At 30.5% G+C, this 19,113-nt stretch overlaps 1 protein-coding gene across 1 annotated transcript in view; it reads right to left on the reverse strand.

The window, feature by feature from the left end:
* Positions 1-11,728, reverse strand: part of LOC108553720 (muscle, skeletal receptor tyrosine protein kinase) — a 17,815-nt gene extending 6,087 nt beyond the window's left edge. Inside the window, exons 1-2 of the mRNA XM_017908742.1 lie at positions 11,321-11,728; positions 1,116-1,331 (exon numbers count right to left, since the gene is read on the reverse strand). Of these exons, the coding sequence (XP_017764231.1) occupies positions 1,116-1,331; positions 11,321-11,378 (274 nt within the window). The 5' untranslated portion in view covers positions 11,379-11,728. The remainder of the gene's footprint in view (positions 1-1,115; positions 1,332-11,320) is intronic.
* Between the last annotated feature and the right edge of the window lie 7,385 nt (positions 11,729-19,113).

The following is a 19,113-nucleotide window of genomic DNA, read 5'->3' on the forward strand; positions in this document are numbered from 1 at the left end:
ATTCTATCAAAGATTATACAGTGAAAATATTTTTATGTAGTAGGAAATATCAGACAATTCATATTGCAAATTGAAACGTACCTTTTACCTTCGAAATTATTCATAATAATTAGGAATAATTAAAATTAAATAAAAAGAAAAATAATACAGAAAAATCCTATAATTCTTCTCTAGCCTATTTTAAGCAGTATATTTGCTTTCTCATTTATAAATATTAAGATAGCTTTCTATCTCGTACAAAATTTGATAATTGACACAAATTATGAAAGGACCTTGGAGATTTCCTAAATCGTCACATTTATCATCATATTGCTGAATAAAACAAAATCAAAACAGATAGAATGTTAAAACAGTTTATATAAAATCCTTGGGTAAGTAGTGTCCGCTTAAAACAATTTTTTTAATCACTCCATTTACGAATAATACATATCATGATCATTTTCAGATACAACGATCAACTAGTGCCAATGTATCAATATGGCGACCCTGATAGCGAAAGAATTAACCCAAGATCACTCGTATGCAGATCTAAAACCGGAAGTACTCACGTGAGTCTGGTAGACTCCCATCATTTTTTAATTTCTATGAAATGACGTGAAATATTTAGATTTTCTGTTCAACAAAAAAAAAAAAAAGGTATACCTCGTCAAACAAATACAAAATTTACTAATTAAAGTGCTTTTTTCTCGTGTTTATGGTCCTTAGGTGTAAAAGAAAAATATACTTATAAGGATTAAACGATGCCAAATTTCAATCACTTTGTACAGTATTTTTCAAAAATTCGTCGAAAAACAAACTGAGCTTTTGTATTACCACCTCCTCCTTTAGGTTTGATTCTAATTGTAAGCATTAAAAATTTCGTTCATCAAATATATTGTGAATTAAAATGTAATATACAAGCTCAATCTAACAGTTCAATCTTTCGCTATTTTCCCAAGAATAGTTTTAATTTATCGTAAATAACATACAATAAAATAAGTGATAAAGTCATTCTTTCTGATCTTGTCTGTAAACCACTCTCGTAATCACTGGCAAATTTACGTCCTACAAGTTCACATGAGTAATCTCGGGAAACATATCTAAACATAAATATCGAGACGATAATTGACTCTAACCTATTAGACGATTTGGACACTTCAAGTCTGACGTTGGTGAGGACAGATCGTGTGGACAGACACACTTGGACGTGTTGTCTTCGAAGCTACGACAGGCCGCTTCTTTTCCACAAATGTGAGGCCGATCTATGCATCCCGTGATCTCTGAGTACCCGTTGATAGGCGGTAGCCTCACTATTACTTCCGATTGTTGTGTGGACGTATTTGCTGATAATTCTGGAACAATATATTTACACGTTATCGCAACCGTGTCAGTTTACAGTGAGCTGTGTCCAGCGAGTTTACAGTTAAACAGAAATCGTTTTGTTTCGAACAACTTGACGGCGAGGATAGATGGATATCGCGAAAACTGGAGGATCATTGAATGAGAGTTTCAAAGGGAAAGGATGTTAATTAACCCTTGTCTGACTACGATTGGGTCGTCTCAGACCAGAGCGCTGAACGAAACAAAGGAATGCCTTTTTAGCCCTCCACGAGGCGGCACACTCTGATGCCTCGAAAGAAAAAGACGTGTTAACATTTGATTTGATATCTTTTATTATTCGATGCAATTTTTAGTAGCTTTATAATGTGTATTATTTTTATTATAGGGTACAGTTTTTATGATTTTTTCATAGTTTTTATGGTCTTAATAGCTCTGGGTACAAAGCTTTGTAGTTCTATGTATATTCTATTCTCTAATTCTAAAACCATATATAGTAAATTAATATAAAATTTCACAGTTTTTGATACATAGTTTTATAGTTTTTCATGTATGATTCTGTAATGTAAAATTTTGTAGCTTTTATAGGTTTGATAATTTCCAATATATGTTTTTATAATTTTTACTATATAATTCGAAAATTATATACAGTAAACTAATATATAGTTTTAGAATTTTAATATATGGTTTCGTAATATGAAGTTTTACAGTCTTTACAGTTGTAATAATTTTTAATATATATATTTATAAGATTTCGCAATCTTTTACGATCTTCATAAGTTTGAAAAAATGAAATTGTTTTGAAACGTGAAATTCTATATATAGATGGAAGATGACCCAATCATCAGTTATGTCGCGAGAGTTTATTATTAAGTTTTTAATTATATTAAAATTATATTTAATTAGTAGCAGACGAATTGAAACAAAGATTTATTCAATAAGATCTTTTATTGCTATGATATATTCGATACCAAAATTTTTTAAATTGTTCGTAATGACAATTCGGTTTTTATATACTTTCAACCATTTATTGCTGCACATATGATATCCATTAGCACTGATGGTGACTACCACCAAAGCTATCTTTGATATCTTGATACGATGAAATTTAAGAGTTGACTTGTATTCAGATGTATGTTTAGAATTGAACAAATAAATATTTTTATCAGTTTCAGAGGTTACAAAGGATTAAAAATTACAGTCAGTGACTTAAAACATTGCATACAGTGTAACAGCATTGATTCTTTTTAACACTCCGCTCCATATTATCTGTTCCACTGATCGAATTTTATAGAGACTAGTTTCTTTAAATGAATCGCATAGAAAATTCATTTAAACAATAAATCACCTAGGTATGTATATTATATATGTATGTCTATTGTATAACCCCACAGAATTTCATTGGAATCAGATCTTCCTTATAAAAATATGAAATTATGGTTTACAAATTTGTATTATTGCAGCCGGAGGAGAACATACATTTCGATAATTAAAAAAATTTTTTGTTTATTATAATGTTGATTTTAATTATCTTACACATGTTCTATACTGTTTTTGGCAATTTTTTCACGTGCTTAGATTTATTTATCACCGTAAAAAAATTATTGTATATACTTAGTACATGTAGACTTTATTTGCAGCCTCTTCAGCCAAAAAAAGTGACTTCGTTTTACAGTCACAAAGTTTTATACCCATCCATTTACGCTTCCCTTTTCTCAGTTCATTTAATTATTTGTTTGCTTAATTTACATTTAAAAATTTACATTAATCTATAGTCTAGCATAGCCTGCCCTAATTTATTCCTATATTCCTGATATACATTCCTAAATACTACAATTTTTGTAAATAATACAAGTACTATTCGAAGCAACAAGGATATTCAAATGAAGAGAATCAATGAGACACATAGTGAAAGGAACATTTTCACAAATATTAAACAAAAGAATAATTCTGAAAACTATTCTACGTATAGATATAATGAAATGATATATTTATAATACAGTGAAAATGGAATTTAAATAAGCAAAATTCTCATAATCGACTTACAATTCTATTGTAAGTTCGTTTTGTCTTTTCGTTTCTCGTTCATTTCAAAATTCATATAAATCTTGTTCCAGAAGAACCGTGGAGCTTCCAAGAAAACGCGATGGAGAAAGCCAAGAGTCCGTGAACTCGGTACGTATCAAAAGCGGCGAAGTGGATGCCGGCTTAAGGTAAAGCAGTCGAATTTACAGGAGCACGGTGGTAACGGTTAATAAAGGGCGAGCTGGTAAGAAAAAGGGCTACATATTTGGATTGGGCCCGACTTGGAAGAGACAGTAAAGGCATTCATTTCGTGCTTGAAGCTTGTAACGGGTCAAAGCGTTATCTCTGCGGTCAGCGCTCCCCGACAACGAGTATCGCTATGTGTACCTATTATCGCCCCGTATTCCTTCCCTTCCTATGCATTTCTACGAGGATTGCCGTATTCACGAGATCGCTCGATTTCTACAAAATGTTCCTACGTTTTGATTTTCTTGAAAAACGACGGCCCAGTTAACGGAATAAATCGTATCTGCGAAGCTGTGTTACATCGAAAGCGACTGTGATCCCCTCGATATTTTAGCTATTGCTCAAGTATGGGATAATTATTCTCGTGTTTGCACATGAGGACTAGGGACTTTTTAGTGTCATTCGTCTGCGTATGGTAATACAGATCGTTCGAGAACTTTTATTTGAAAATTTTACTTAAACAAAATAAGTTTATTCGAATTATATCGTCATTTCTTCGTAACTGTGTATGTCAGTGTCTAGGGATATTTTGAAGTCTTTGGTACTGTTATTCAAATTGGTCGAGAGCTTTCTATTTAGGAACTTTATTTTTATTTTGTTTACCCTTAATATAGGGTATTTATTTCATATCCGTGTACAGAAAGATCTAGAGACATTTTAATGTCATTTCTCTGTGTATGGTAATTCGTTTGTCATTTTTTAATTTACCTAAATATTCTAGTTGAAACTTGATGAAGTGATGAAACTTCTGTCTCGAACAAGTATTGCGCATCTTTTCCTCTAACGATTGATATCATCGATGTTTATTGTATTTTCAGTATTCTGACGTAGTTTACTTCAACTGCGTCAATTTTCTGAAAACGACATCAGTTATTGTCAGGCTTACTAACAATTAGTATATAATTTATAAAAAAATTGAAAATATCAGTTATAAAATTATATTTCTCATATCTTTTTGAAAAGATAGTGTTATAAATTATAACTGAGAAAATAAAATAAAATAATACTTGTATTTTAACATCATATACACAAATGATACTAATTAATAGTAAAAAGCAATAAAATAAAATTGATTTAAAAATGTACAGTCTAAGTTTAACATTTATAAAAATCTTATGTATATCGTATAAATGTTCTACTTATAAACATTTTATAATAGTAAAGATCTCGTAATGTTTTCTAAACATATTCACAAAGCACAAAATTCTGCCGTTCTTTTATAATAACATATTTATTAATAATAAGACACGATTCATACGAAAAATCCAATGGAATTTCAACAGTAAGTAATATAGATTAGAATTAACGCAACTGACAATGAGCGTCCCAGTAAACTGCAATTCCACGAAATGGGGCTGTTTATCAGACAGACACGCGGAAGTATGTAAATTGATTGTCGATCTAACGTTTCCAAGTTCGAAAATCTTCCCTTTTATTTAGAGCTAACTTTTATTCAGCGAATTGAAATATCGGTTAGCTTTTCAACTGTGTTACCTACATCATTGTTGACCTATGCACTTTGTCGTTATTCGTGGTACGTGGAAGCTGTCGATGGCTGAACGAGTGACCCGCGATATCGCGCGTACTTTGAGTGCGCAAAGTCGCGAGGGAATCACCCTTACCACGGTTTTTTATATCAGGTTTGTGTTCAATTGTAATCAAACTAGTAATTTTATAAGACATGGGATACATTGAAACTATTTTGTTTCGTTTAATTACACGAAAGATCAATATTTTTAACAGCTCTTTTGTGTATTGGAATGCAGAAATAAGACTCGTATTGATTTGTGATTATACAAGCAGAGATCGAAGCATGAAGCATATTTTGGAACTAGTTTGAAGCATTTCTTAATCCAGTTATATACATGACAAGTAGCAAGCTAAAAATTCACCAAAAATACTATCTTGATTTTCGCTATGGGTTCAACACTTTTGAAAACTGAAGAGCATTCAGCACGAATATACATATCCAGCCGCGTTTATTTGCAAATCTGAGGTTTAGACCAGCGACTACAATAGGGGCATTATGCGAACGGGTGGTTTATCCTCCGAAACGTATGATTCGCAACTGAATCGGCCATCATAAAACGAGATTGTTTACGATATGTTCAGAGAATCGACGAGAGTAGTTTAGTTATCGAGTTTTCTCAAAATATGAAGACGGAAGCAGTAAGATTGGTTCGTTTAATTTTGGATATGTTTCTCGAGACCAATTCCATGAAACCAGCTTTGTTTATTTCATCGTAGAAATTCAAATTTTACTCGAAGTAATTTTAGATTTTATCGAGAATTTTATAGGAAATATAGAATTAAGAAAATACATACTTTTTGTTACGATACATGAACGATGTGTATACCGAAGTATTTTTATAATAACATATTAATTATTCCTATTTTTTATAATGTACAAATAATTAATATGGATTTAATTATTTAAACTATACTGTTAGATAGGAATGTCAAAATATAAATTGCAAACAAATTTAAAAAAATTAGGGTCTTGTTTAAATATACAGTAGAACCTTCGCTATATGAATTAATCGAGAGGTAAAAGTAATCACATAAGAGAATTTTCACATAATAAAACAACAAGTCATTGGTAATCAACTTTATTAGATATTAAAATAAAATTAGAAAGAGACAATACTGTAAAATCTCTTCCTATTTAGATTTAAAAAATCAAACGTACAATGGTTGGTTTCGCAATACTACATTTATGTATTAGATTCCTTGCTGTACTAGATATCAAATAATTTTTAAATTACGCTATACCTCCTGCCAATTGTCAATGCTATTTGTTTAATTAAATATGATTTATTATTTAATCATATATGATTATTAGTATCGGCTATTATTAATTACTACTATTTTTAATGTCATCATTTCCGTATAATTTACTATGTCAATTCCATGCCAAATCATTGTGAATAATATTTCATTCTTCCTATAGTTTGTATATTTATATACAATATTGCAATTGGAAATATCATGCTCATATACATAATACAACGTTTATATAAAAAAATATTCACAAAATAGGCTCACGCAATAAAGGTTTTACTATAATGTATTATATGAAATTGTTCATTAGTCACTGGTATTACTTGTTTGCGATGTAATATCATGGCAAACAATGGGGCGACTACCGTCTTGGTGACGTTTTCTTTTATCTAAATTCATATTACCTCTAATACGATAGACATTGTTCCGTGCTTCGCCCTTACCTGAAACGTTTCACAAATCAGACACTATTGTTTTCAGAATGGAAAACAGCACGGAATGCTACTCAGAGTTTCTCTTTTACAGTTGTGGGATTTCTGTGTGAATTTCAATGACGAATTGCTTTTTTGAAACCACGTTTGTTTTCAAAGTTGAGAAAAGAGAGTTTGAGAATAATAAGAATGACTCATTTGGTTTATGACGTATAGCATATTTTATTATAATTTTGTTGGATTATTATGCATATAATTAATTATGTAAAATTATTTTACCAAATTATTGTTATGTGAGATATGGTTTTATAAAATTTATTATTATTCATTATTGCTAAAGTCATACTTTTACTCACATAAGATTTCTTTGTAATATATGTTATAATGTGTTTTATTTTATTCAAATTAATAATGCTATCTTAATTTGTTGATGATGTTTAGTTTATATTATAATTATAATTTAATTTATAAGTTATAATTTATAATTATTTATATTCACATGTATGCTATCGTTTATTATGTATATTTTATTGCATTTTGTCTTTATATGTTTTTAAATAAAATATTAGTTGAAATTTAAATGACAGAAAGTATTGAAAAGGTTAGTCGATATTTATTTATAGTGTACTAAATTAACTAATATACTGAATTATTAGGATGTGTAAGTACATTTAAAATCTTCAAAAATTAAATTTCAATCGGTGATATTTAAGCAAATTTGATTTTCAAAATTATTTAAAAATATTATAAATTCAGCGTATAAAATTTATAATTATTTTTAGGTCCTATGGCCACTAAGAAGCCTTCTGCATTGTTACTCGAAGATTTGGATGCTGTGCACGTGGTTAATATCTTGGGTTAGCGTTATCGGAAGGTCGAACATGTCGATATTAAAGATAAGTTAAAGTCAGAAAAATAGGACCAGCTCTTATACCCACTTTTCCCATTTTTTAGAAGCAGTTGACATTTGTTCCAATAGAGATACGAATAAGCCGGCTTTATTATCTCGACATTTTGACTCGTACTTGAACTCATTTCGTTTTTAACGTGTTTATGGAGCTATATGAAATGCCGAGAAATTTCTGCATGCTTGAGTTTTTTATCAGATAGAATAAAACGTGAAATTTATAACTCTAATCTATGATATAAATGATATAACTTTTCTAGATATACATATTAATATACATGATATACATATTAATTATGTTTATCGATCTTATGTTTCAAATAGCATACATAGGATATTGCTATTTAAAGTCATACTTTATGTTTATACCGTAGGTTATTCCCTTAATGTTACCTACTTTAAAGTTATACCCTAAACATATCTTATTTGTCCAATACGAAGATTATAAATATAAATAAATGTAGTATAATATTAATATGCAAATATATACATACGTCACTTGACAGTTCCATACATAATAACTTTATCATGCTTTTGCTTTAATATCATTGAATATCTCAAAAGTTATACATATATAATATATGTAGAATTATAATATATAAGTATAAATAATAAATAATAAAATAAATAATATTAGAATTCCTTTAATATTACAGAATTAAAAATGAAATCTGGTTGTATCATTTATATGAACATACTATACAACAATTTTGACAATCTTAAACAAAAAAATAAAATATAAAAAAATAAAAGATCGATGAACAACGACGTATCTTCCTTTAAAAGTGAAAATAATTATAAAATATTCACAAATGATTATTCGACACGATAATAAACGAAAGTTAAAGATAAACCAAACTAAGAAAGATTAAGAAAATGGTGGCTATAGTCGATTATCCCGAAAACCTTTCCTTTATTACGTTCCCTATTGTATAAATCGTCTGAAACAAACACCGATTAATGGTAAATCACTTAAGGAATTTCTCGTGTTTTTTATTCATAGCAATTCATTAACTCGTTTATCGTGTTTTTAACAATTATCTGGACTTTATATTTCCACATTGGATGAATACGTGTTTCATCTTTACGCGTCTCATTTTTCGTGATCTTTTTAACAAAACGCCGCACAACGCGAGCCTGTTTCACGATCCATCGAATTAATGGCTACGATTCTCGTAATGGCGGGATATAATTTATATTTCGTGCAATTCGAATAAGGCTTTACGAAATTTTAATCATGTCAAATATTCGGTAGATCGCTTGTTAATCGGGGTTCGTTTGACACACACGAAGAAAATGAATGAAATTTATAATGTTTCGAGGTTTCGATATACTTTCGACTTTTGTTTCAAAAAACATCGCGATGATGTGTATAAGAAATTATCTTTCATACGCAATGACCAATTTCTGACAGAATACATTTGTCTTTTTTTCTTGCCTTCTCGACTGATTAACCAAGTAAACACGTACGATTGCATTATATGCTTATTTATAGAAATTTTGTGAAATACGCATTGACATTGTATAATATCGTTTAAATAATATAAATTTATACTAATAATAGAATATAAATAATATGTAATGTGATATATAGTAATGTCACATGATGTATTTCCGAAGAATAGTTATGCTGCAAATCGTATATTACTTGATAAAATATTAGGTTTTTAATATCACTAATTAAAATATTTTTAATGTTATTATCTTTAATGGAGCTCTAATATTATGAGTTTGCATAAATTTTTAATATTACTAATCTTATTAAATTCTTATTACATTTTATTGTTACTTCTTTGAAATACTATTAAATAAATTTTTCTGCACAGTGTTTTAAGTTTATTAATCAATACGATTTAACAAGGCAAAAACTGTGCATTTATAAAATGTTCCTTAGCATGTTTTTAAATACAAATTTAATTTGCACAAGAATTATACGAAATACCATTCGTTGGTGTATAATAAAGAAATCGAAATTGATGCTCAAATATTTATAACTTTACATGCTCTTTAGTCCTGCGTAAACGATAAAAGATACAATAAAATGTGGCAAACTCAAATTGCTTTTCTATCCTAAGACTTTACATGCTTGTTAAGATAATCACAAAGGCTTGCAGTTAGTAAACGAACAGAAATAGTTCTAACGTAATAAAATTCACGCATGCAACTTTTCAACTATTTCTTTTAATATTTTTCAAAAGCAGCAAGCAGCAGCATCATTATATTCGAACTTGGAGTTGGTGACATACAGGGTGTCAGAAAAAGGGTCTACGAGTTTAAAGGCACATAGTCCTCATTAAGAGGAATAAAAAATTCTTCATCGATATAGATTCTGTAATAAATACTTTTACCGTAATATAGCGTAATTAATTAATAAGTTCTTCAAAAATTTGTACAATATCGTGTACACTGTATATTCTGTTGCAAAAGTTAAACAATATTGCATAATGCAATCAACAGTTGAATCTTTATCAAACTCGTGACTGATGTACGATATAGTTTCTGTTGCTTTGTGTATTATTTTGAATTTGTATACAAAACTCTACAAATGTTCTACTATTTTATCGTTACATTCATAAGATGAATTAATAATCAGCAAATATAAGAAGTAAAAAGGTATTAAAGGATATGACAATAACATGAATGTTTTTATAATATACAATAAACGTAGAATTAATAATAAAGATATATAATAAAAACAGTAAATGTTATATTATTAAAAATGAAGTATAGTATATGAAGTATAGTACGCGAGGCAGTAAATGTTAGACTATTAAATTTAATTTACCTTCCACAACAGTGGAAAATACAGTGCATAATGATAAAAATGTTTAAAAATATATATACATCGATTCATAATTCTCACATATAAATTTTTAAACATGTTAAATACCAAAATATAATGTTATGAACATATTTCTCTTCCTGTCATCTATCACTTTTTCCATCTACATTTAATACACTGTCAACAGACATACTTATACATTTATACATTTTCCAATTTTTCAAAATTTCAGCATGGAAGCACTTGGTCAATGTTCAATATTTTGTATTTAAAATAAATTTCTTCTTTATCTTTCATTTCTGTAAATGAATTATCCATGTATAACGTACGTTGACAGGATTTGCGATTTTATGTAAAATTTCCTTTACTCCGTGTTAACTCGGGTTTCTTTTATTCTTTGAATTTACGTAAAACGGTGTATATTCGCATTTTCCAAAATATTAACATTCGTATATGTATAGTAATCACGACCACTTACAAAATCGATATTAAAACAATTTCGGAATTTTTCAGTGCTTTTTCTAAAATAATCCAGTCCTTATGAAGTTAAAAAGAAGAGAACAAACTACATTCTACTTGGAAAATACTAATTTTAGATCCTATTAAACACATTTCGTTGTATAAACGCATTTTATTTTCCTTCAATTAATGTTTACTTTTCCCGCCATTAAGACCTTAGACCCGTGTAAACCATTCAAGCTTCACGCCCCTATTTCCAAACACCCTGTATAACGATACGCATGTATAACAGCGAATCGTCGATAAACGATCGTATTTACTCGTCTGAACCTGAATGGTCCAGGAAAATCGAGAATAAACCGTGGTATTTACCCGTCTGAATCTCCGCAGAGGAAAGACCTCTTCTCCTTGGTATTCTTCTCCTCTCCATCTCTGGTGCAGGGACCAAAATGGAAGGAAACCACCCTCTCTTTAAAAAAGGAAGGAAAAACTGACGTCTCGCACTAACCGAACTTTCAACACGCCTTCGTCGATTACCGTCGGCACTTTAACGTTCGCGCTTTCTCATGATCCATCGTCAAACTCTAATTGTAAGTTCCAAAGAGCTAACGCGGAACTAGATACGAAAGGTGATGCACAACTACAACTGGTTCACATTGTAAACAACGATTTCGATATAATCGGTAGCACAATTTTGATTTTCGATTGTTTATCACACCTATTGGACCACACGTGGACTAGGATTTTCATGAGTTCGTTCACTCGAGAATCGATGAAACCGCGAACAGTTAGCTCTTTTGTATATGGATTCTTCTAATTAGGACTATTGTTTCCAATTCTTCATGATTCGTTTCTTCAAAAATGGAAAAAGGGATCGAAGGGATTAAAATACAGAGATTCTTTCAAATTATATTTCTATCTTTAAAGCATCGAGATCTCGTAAAAAGGTACCTTCTTTCTGTAAATCCTATTTTAGAGAAATGGATACTTTGTAGGTTGATTCATTTTGATGTAAATTTGGAAGCTTTGAGATGTTCAAAAACTATCTTTTCGGAAATTTTCTTCCAAGTAATTAAACTCGGTTCACTTAGTAATTAAACTGCTTGGTTCGCTTCAATAAAAATTTCAAAACTCTCAGGCTTCTTTTCTGTAAATAAGTGAAGGATTCACTTGGATCCAAAACTTCAACCGTCTGAGATCTCCAACGAAACACTTCTTTTCCCAAATTTTCTTCGAAATAACTGAATGATTCGATTTGAGATCTCTAAGAAAAGGACTTCCTTTTCCAAATTCTCCTTTAGATAACTGAACAGCCTACTGTTCGATTCACACTTGGTTCAAAACTTCAAAGCTTGAAGCTTTCTAAAAACAAGTAGCTTCTTTCTCCAAATTCTCTTTTGGATAACTGATTAATGCACTAATCTCGTTTCGATGAACTCGTTTCAACGAAAATTCAAAAACTTTGAGATGTTTGAGAAAACAGCTTCCTTTCCCAAATTTTTCTCCAAATGACTGAACGATTCGCCGATCGGATCCACTTCGATCACAATTGAAAAACTCTGAGATCTCTAAGAATTCCCGAATCTTCTATCTGAACGGTTGACCGGTCGTTTTTCTCCCATCCAAAATTCCATAGACCGAAAGAAAGCAATGGGAAGGCAAAAAGTCGATGAAATCGATAAACGATGGAATCGCGAGAGCACGGTAAACGCAGGTTGAGAGAAACAAGTAACGCAGGTCGACGTGCAAGGATCCAGAGACTGGATCCGTGGAGCAAAGAGTTAAGCCGGAAGAGGAAACCCGTCGCTAGGATAAATCGAGGAGGGTCCTCTCTATCTTCGACGGATGCTTACTCGAAACTAAAGACCGACCAAAGACCGACTAAAGACCGCCTTCGAGAACTCCCTCGCATTGGCGTACACAAGGAAACGCGGTCACGCACACCAGGCTGATCGCGTTCGTGGCACCCACATGCATTTCGAACAGCGACCAAGGATTTACGCGAGGGACGAGCATGGTTCATCATCGGCGAGGCTCGACCTACGCTATCGGAGAGGCAGAAGCGACGGTTCCTCGTAATCTCGTCGCTTTTTCAGCCGACTTAAGGGTAGAGCCTCTTGTTGCGCTTTAATCTCTGACACGTGCCAACTTACGACTCCACCTTCGTTTGAATATTATTTTCGTGGCGCCTTCGATAGGACAGAAGGTGGGAATATATAGGAATAAGGTTCTGAACGGCTCTGTTACCTGTCCTATAGCGTTATCGCACTTTTGTATTAATACTTCTTCTTCTAGAATTAGGCATCGCGATTTGTTAAAGGTTTCGTAGAACCCTTTTCGAACGATTCAACCGTTTCAGTTGGATGATCATCGATGTAAATAACTACTGCAATACTCTAGATTCATTACTAATTCGAAGTTTTGTTTTTGGATTTCCTATTCTTTTATCTCGCGCTGTCTTCCTTTTAACGTATACTAGAGAGACTTGTTGCACCCGTAAGTGAAGGAATATGAAAATTCAAGAATATGGACCAGAGTTGTAATATGAATATTGTGATCTTGTTATACAAGATGGACCATTTGACGTAACCATGACGTTTCTGCTTTTAGTAGATTTTAATTATTTTATTTTAATAATATAGTTAATTCAAGAAAAATTAGCTACCATTATCTTTGCGTTATTCTTCCATATTCTACCATTTACGAAACAAAATTTTTTTAACCGTTTCTTTAATAACTAAACAATTGAAGATCATCGAGGTAGTCACGTTACATGGTCATATACATGGTCTACCCTGTATAATATAATAATCTTCATCTTGCTTATAAACTTATGAATGGGACGGTTATATCTCTTGAGTTACTCTCTTTAATAAACTTAAATATACCTAGATTGACTGCTAGGTGACACGACCAAGCCTTGTCCATCAGGAGTGTCTCACCACGTTATATAGTAGGTTTAATTGCGTCCAAAATAAATAATACTTTCTAAAAATACTTTTAAAACTTTCTACGCATTTTGAAAAAATGCTTTAACATACTTTTCTTGTACGATTAACCATTTAGCATGTATCACTGTAATTGTTTTATTGTAAATAAGTTTTACTCTAAGTTCTTACTTATAAATTATCATTAATGAATGCAATAATCGTTGTAACTTTTGCCATCATAATTATAGACACAAAAATATATTTTTCTACATTAGTTGTTGACACAGAAACGTAATACATTACCCCAAATTGCCATGATTCATGATGGTCTAACCATGAGCTTTTAGTACAGGTCAGAATCTTAGTAATCTACATTCTGAACGAAGGTCAATTATCTAAAATGAACAAACTTTTCTACTTATCTGCCACAAATATTGTTCGTTTTATGTTTATTTGTATAAAATTTCTATGAAAGCATATCTAAAACTTGTACTATGGTCTATGGAAGAAATTTAAATTTGTTTTATATGAATTTATTTAATTTTTACAGTATTTTACACGTTATTTATTTTGATTTGATAATAATTTATAAAATCTGTTCATTATTAATCATAAAGTGTACAAAAGAAGTATTTTACACATTTTCACTTTAATTACATAAGAATTTACTATAATAATAAATATATATATGTCCAAATTAAAATAATCATATTTGTTAAATTAATTATCAATTCTCAAATGATGTACGTATACATAGCATCGCTCTAAAAATATTCGAATATTTGAATAAAATTATATGTGATAGAATGTAATATAATTTTATTCTTTGCAATTGATATAACTATATATAATAGAATATAGTGAAATATCACGGCTTTAAAAAATATTATTATCAAAATTATGTGACTTTTAAAACCATAAAAAAGGATAACAAAATTAATATCTGTGATGTCAAACATTACGTAATTCTTTCGCTACTTAAAGATTCTTTTATTCACAGATTTCTGATTATAGATCATTGCTCTAACTCCATCATTGCTCATAAGTCCATCAGTGATAAGTGAAAAATAACTTTCTTACAACATAATTAACTTTAACTTATTTATTTATTAATTTGATTTATTATCTTTACAAATAGGTAGCAAGTATTGCTTTTAGACAGTCATTTCTGTATTTTATTGTTAGTTATAAATACAGTAACACAAATAGAGTACGTAAAGAAATCGTATATTTAATTTTAATACGCTACTAATAAATTTATCGATAAATAATTTTAATTTGCTACAATTTATCGCTTTCGCAAGACGATTGTAAACATTACTTGTAGTCGTTAATTTTTATATTTTAATGATATTCGTATACAGTCTGGTTACTTACGAGTAGTAGCATACATGTGTATAATGAAGTTCAATATATTATTGGTAAATTTTTCAATAAATAATTTTAATTTACAATATATTGATCCCACAAGAAGGTGACAGATATCTACTGATTTCAGTAGTTAATTTTTGTGTTTTGCATTCTACAAAATATTTACATATTTTTAATTACGAAAATTGATCCGATATTCATGAACAATAACAAATATCGAATAGTGTATTATCTACTATATTAATTATTTTCTAAATAAATCTTCTATTATAGATATCTAATTCTGATAATTCTAGGATTATTAATTATATCAATCTTTACCTGCAACAGCAATAAATCCTAGTAGGAATTTTCAATGCACAATTTCAACATATAATTCACTGATCCCGCTAAATTTTTATCGCTATATAATTAGTTAATTAGTTAATTTATGTATTCTATTAACGTTTATGTATCATTCTTTGGGGTCAACAAAAGAATTCGAATTTTTATAATCAGTAGATGGCGTACGTGGGTATTGAATAGCGCTCTCTGTAAAGGATTCGCATTACAACGTGGCTATCGATCACTATTAATATTAACGATCAGATCTTAAGACAGAGTTAAAAGAAAGAAAGAAATGTAAAGTTCAAACGGGTAGAGAGTTATTCGTACAGACATGCTTGCATATTGCGCCACTAATAATTAACCAGTGTATATCGCGATACGTTTGATACACTGGTGTCCAACTGGGCGCCACTTTCCCCACTCCGCTTTGCTGTTCGTGAATAACTTGACTTTTCAGCTTCTGATCGCGATAAACAAGTCAACCCGAGTCACGACCACACAACTCTTCCATGCTTGCTCGCGTTTCTGTAATCTCGATTAATCGAGCGTATATAAAAATCAGCTTTTCGTCTCGTTTCATGCTGTTTTATTTCTCCGGCATTACGTAAATCGAGGAAGGAAAACATAGCGTGCGCGATGCATTAAAATATAAAATTTTCAACGTGAAGTTAGACAACGTAAACGATAAAGAAAGAAATTATTCATATCGACCTTCCGGCGAATTTAAAGAATCGTAACTTTGAAATTAAATTGTTCGTTGAGATATCTAATGGGGATAAAATAATCTGCGATTAACGCTCGATACGAAATTTCTGTGAAAATAGGTAGTGAGATACGTAATGATTAATTAGGTGCTATTATCATCGCCTTTGAATTCTCGAGCGATCGTCTCGTGTCACAAAATATTTCCACAATTCTGCTTTTATCTTTCTACGTTTTATAAAACGTTTTAGAAAAATCAATGGAAGTTCCACAAAGCTATGCACTTCGTTGCCCCAGAAGCTCGTTTAATCAGTTATTACTTTAGTCAGTTATTACTATCTTTCTTGTAGTATATAGATGCGCAGTAACCATTAATCGAATCCTCTTTCTCCTCGAACGTTAAATGGCAACACATGAAAAGCTTTGAAATCTAATCAATTTGATATCTGAAGTAGCAATGATTAATTACTAAAGTAGTTACCATTTAGGAAAAATACATTTACGATGCAGAAAGTAGTGATATAGCTCGCAGCAATGTAAGTAAAATATTTTATATGAAAAGTTTTCTCATACCTTTCTTATTTTTGAAAAGAGAGAAATTAATTCTTTTACCCTGAATTTTTATTAATTATTTTGACAATCTATTTAACATAAGATCCGTTATTTCTGATTAGGTATATGTATATCGTTTATCTGTTTGCAAATTTATTTGCTATTCCTGATGTACAATTAATGATTTTTATTATTAGTATCTTTACAATGCATCTACTTTCGTTGCCTTATTTTCTATATTTTAGAAAGATTTTTGAAGATCAACATAAATACCTATGAAATGCTTGAAATCGACCATTCTGACAGCTTTTCTGATAGTTTTACCATGAAATTTTACTATTCTAAATTTGTTTCTCTATTCTATATTCCGATAATCGGTTATTCGTCAAAATTCGTATAATCGACGTTTAGCTGTATACGTATTTTCGATTAACTCTAAAAAACGAAAAATGGGAAATTATTTTAGATATAATTATTTTAAATTTAGATTTTATCAAAAGCGATTTATATCAAGTGATTTGATATTAAAATTTCAGACTTTGGAAAGTGGAGTGGAGTGAAACCATCACTGAATAAATCACTGACATACAATTTAGTAGTTATTTGTTATGCTGGACAACAAGGAAATCAACTCTCGTGGTACCATTAAAGTAAAAGTATATATATGTCACTGTGAAAGCCCAGAGATAATAAATCCTAAGCTTTCCCGGTAAATCCGGTAATCCGTTTATTATAACGAGGTGCAGAAAATCCGAAAACAGCTTGTAAACGCTTTAATTTCATACCTTTACCAAACTAATGCTAAGATTTACCAACACCAGTTGGTAAAAGTCCGTTTTGTTTGATTGGAAGTGTGTTTCCTAAGTAAGTGTACGAAGCATGCCTATTTAAGGCTATACGAACAATAACAGAAACAGCCACAACAAAAGAGTAGTTAAACCTATTTTACACAATAAAACGAAACCTATCCTCCACTTAACGCAGGTGAAGGAGGACTTTTAATTGGTAAAAGTTCATTTTAATTTGGTGTTAGGTTTCATTTCATTGTGTAGAATAGGCCCAACTACGATTCCTATCCTTACAAGGAGAGTGTAAGTCCTTCGGGTCAACGACTTAGTTGGAACTTTACAGGCTTGTAGATATCGTCATGCAGTTTAAGCAAATATATCATTATAGTTGCAACTACTCAATAGTTTTTGAAATATTTACAATTAAAGTTTTATTATTCCTATAATTATAGCTTTATTTCCAATATTCTTCAATTGAAATTGTAGCCTGTTGTAATAGTCCAAAATTTGTTGTGCTGAAGGACCTGGGTTCGATTCTTGTTGATCGTTAATATTTTTATTTAATTTATTTCTTATTTTGTATTCATTTTTCGTCTATGAAAACATTGTAAATAAACAATTGTAAATAAAATTTCTTAATAAAATAATTTATTTTTTACGCTTCCTTATGCTGGTATATATTTATTACAAAATAAGAATATTATGCCAGAAGAACACTTTTCTATAGCAATCTTATTTATTACAGGAAATATAAAATCTATCGCTCATGTAAGTATTAATTATTAAATTAAACATTGTATAAGAATGTTGCCAATAATTCCAACTTTGCTGTACAGCTATAAATGTTGATGAATTAATTACAAAAAATGGGAAATTTATTAATTTTCTACTGCCGAATTGATTTTATTAAGGGGTATTATTAGCGCATAACCAATAGAGGTATCTAGTTTGAATAAAAATTTTACGGCCTGCGATCAGCGCCATCTATGATTTGGGCTCAAAAATCAAGAAAGTGATAGGAATATAGAATAGGCGAGGAGGTCGTCGAAGAGCTCGTCACGTGACAGACTAGGACAGAGAGGGGATAGAAAAGGATAGAATGGCTCCGGCAGTGAAAAATTATTAATTACTCCATTTCTGTAATTAATTTATGAACTTTTATAATTTCATTGCAAAGCTGGAACTTCAGGCTACATTCTTATATAATATTCGTAAAGAATTTAACTCTAAATTGTTAGTTATTAATTTTTGTTTGATGGCGTCTATGATTTCGTAACGACGGCCATCACGATCTTGCGTGAAAATATATAATACTAAACAAAACTAGAAGCAAAATGTGATCAAAAGTTATATGGGAAGATTCGCAAGAACATTGTCTTTCTAATGAGTGCATAAAGTTTCATAAATTAATTGCGTAAAGGATAGTAATTAATGAAAAACCAATGGCGTCTTCGACAATCTTCGACAATAATTCAAACATTTCGTAGAATAATTA

This window comes from Eufriesea mexicana, unplaced genomic scaffold, assembly GCF_001483705.2.
Source record: "Eufriesea mexicana isolate 0111107269 unplaced genomic scaffold, ASM148370v2 scaffold12690, whole genome shotgun sequence".
Taxonomy (NCBI): Eukaryota; Metazoa; Arthropoda; class Insecta; order Hymenoptera; family Apidae; genus Eufriesea; species Eufriesea mexicana.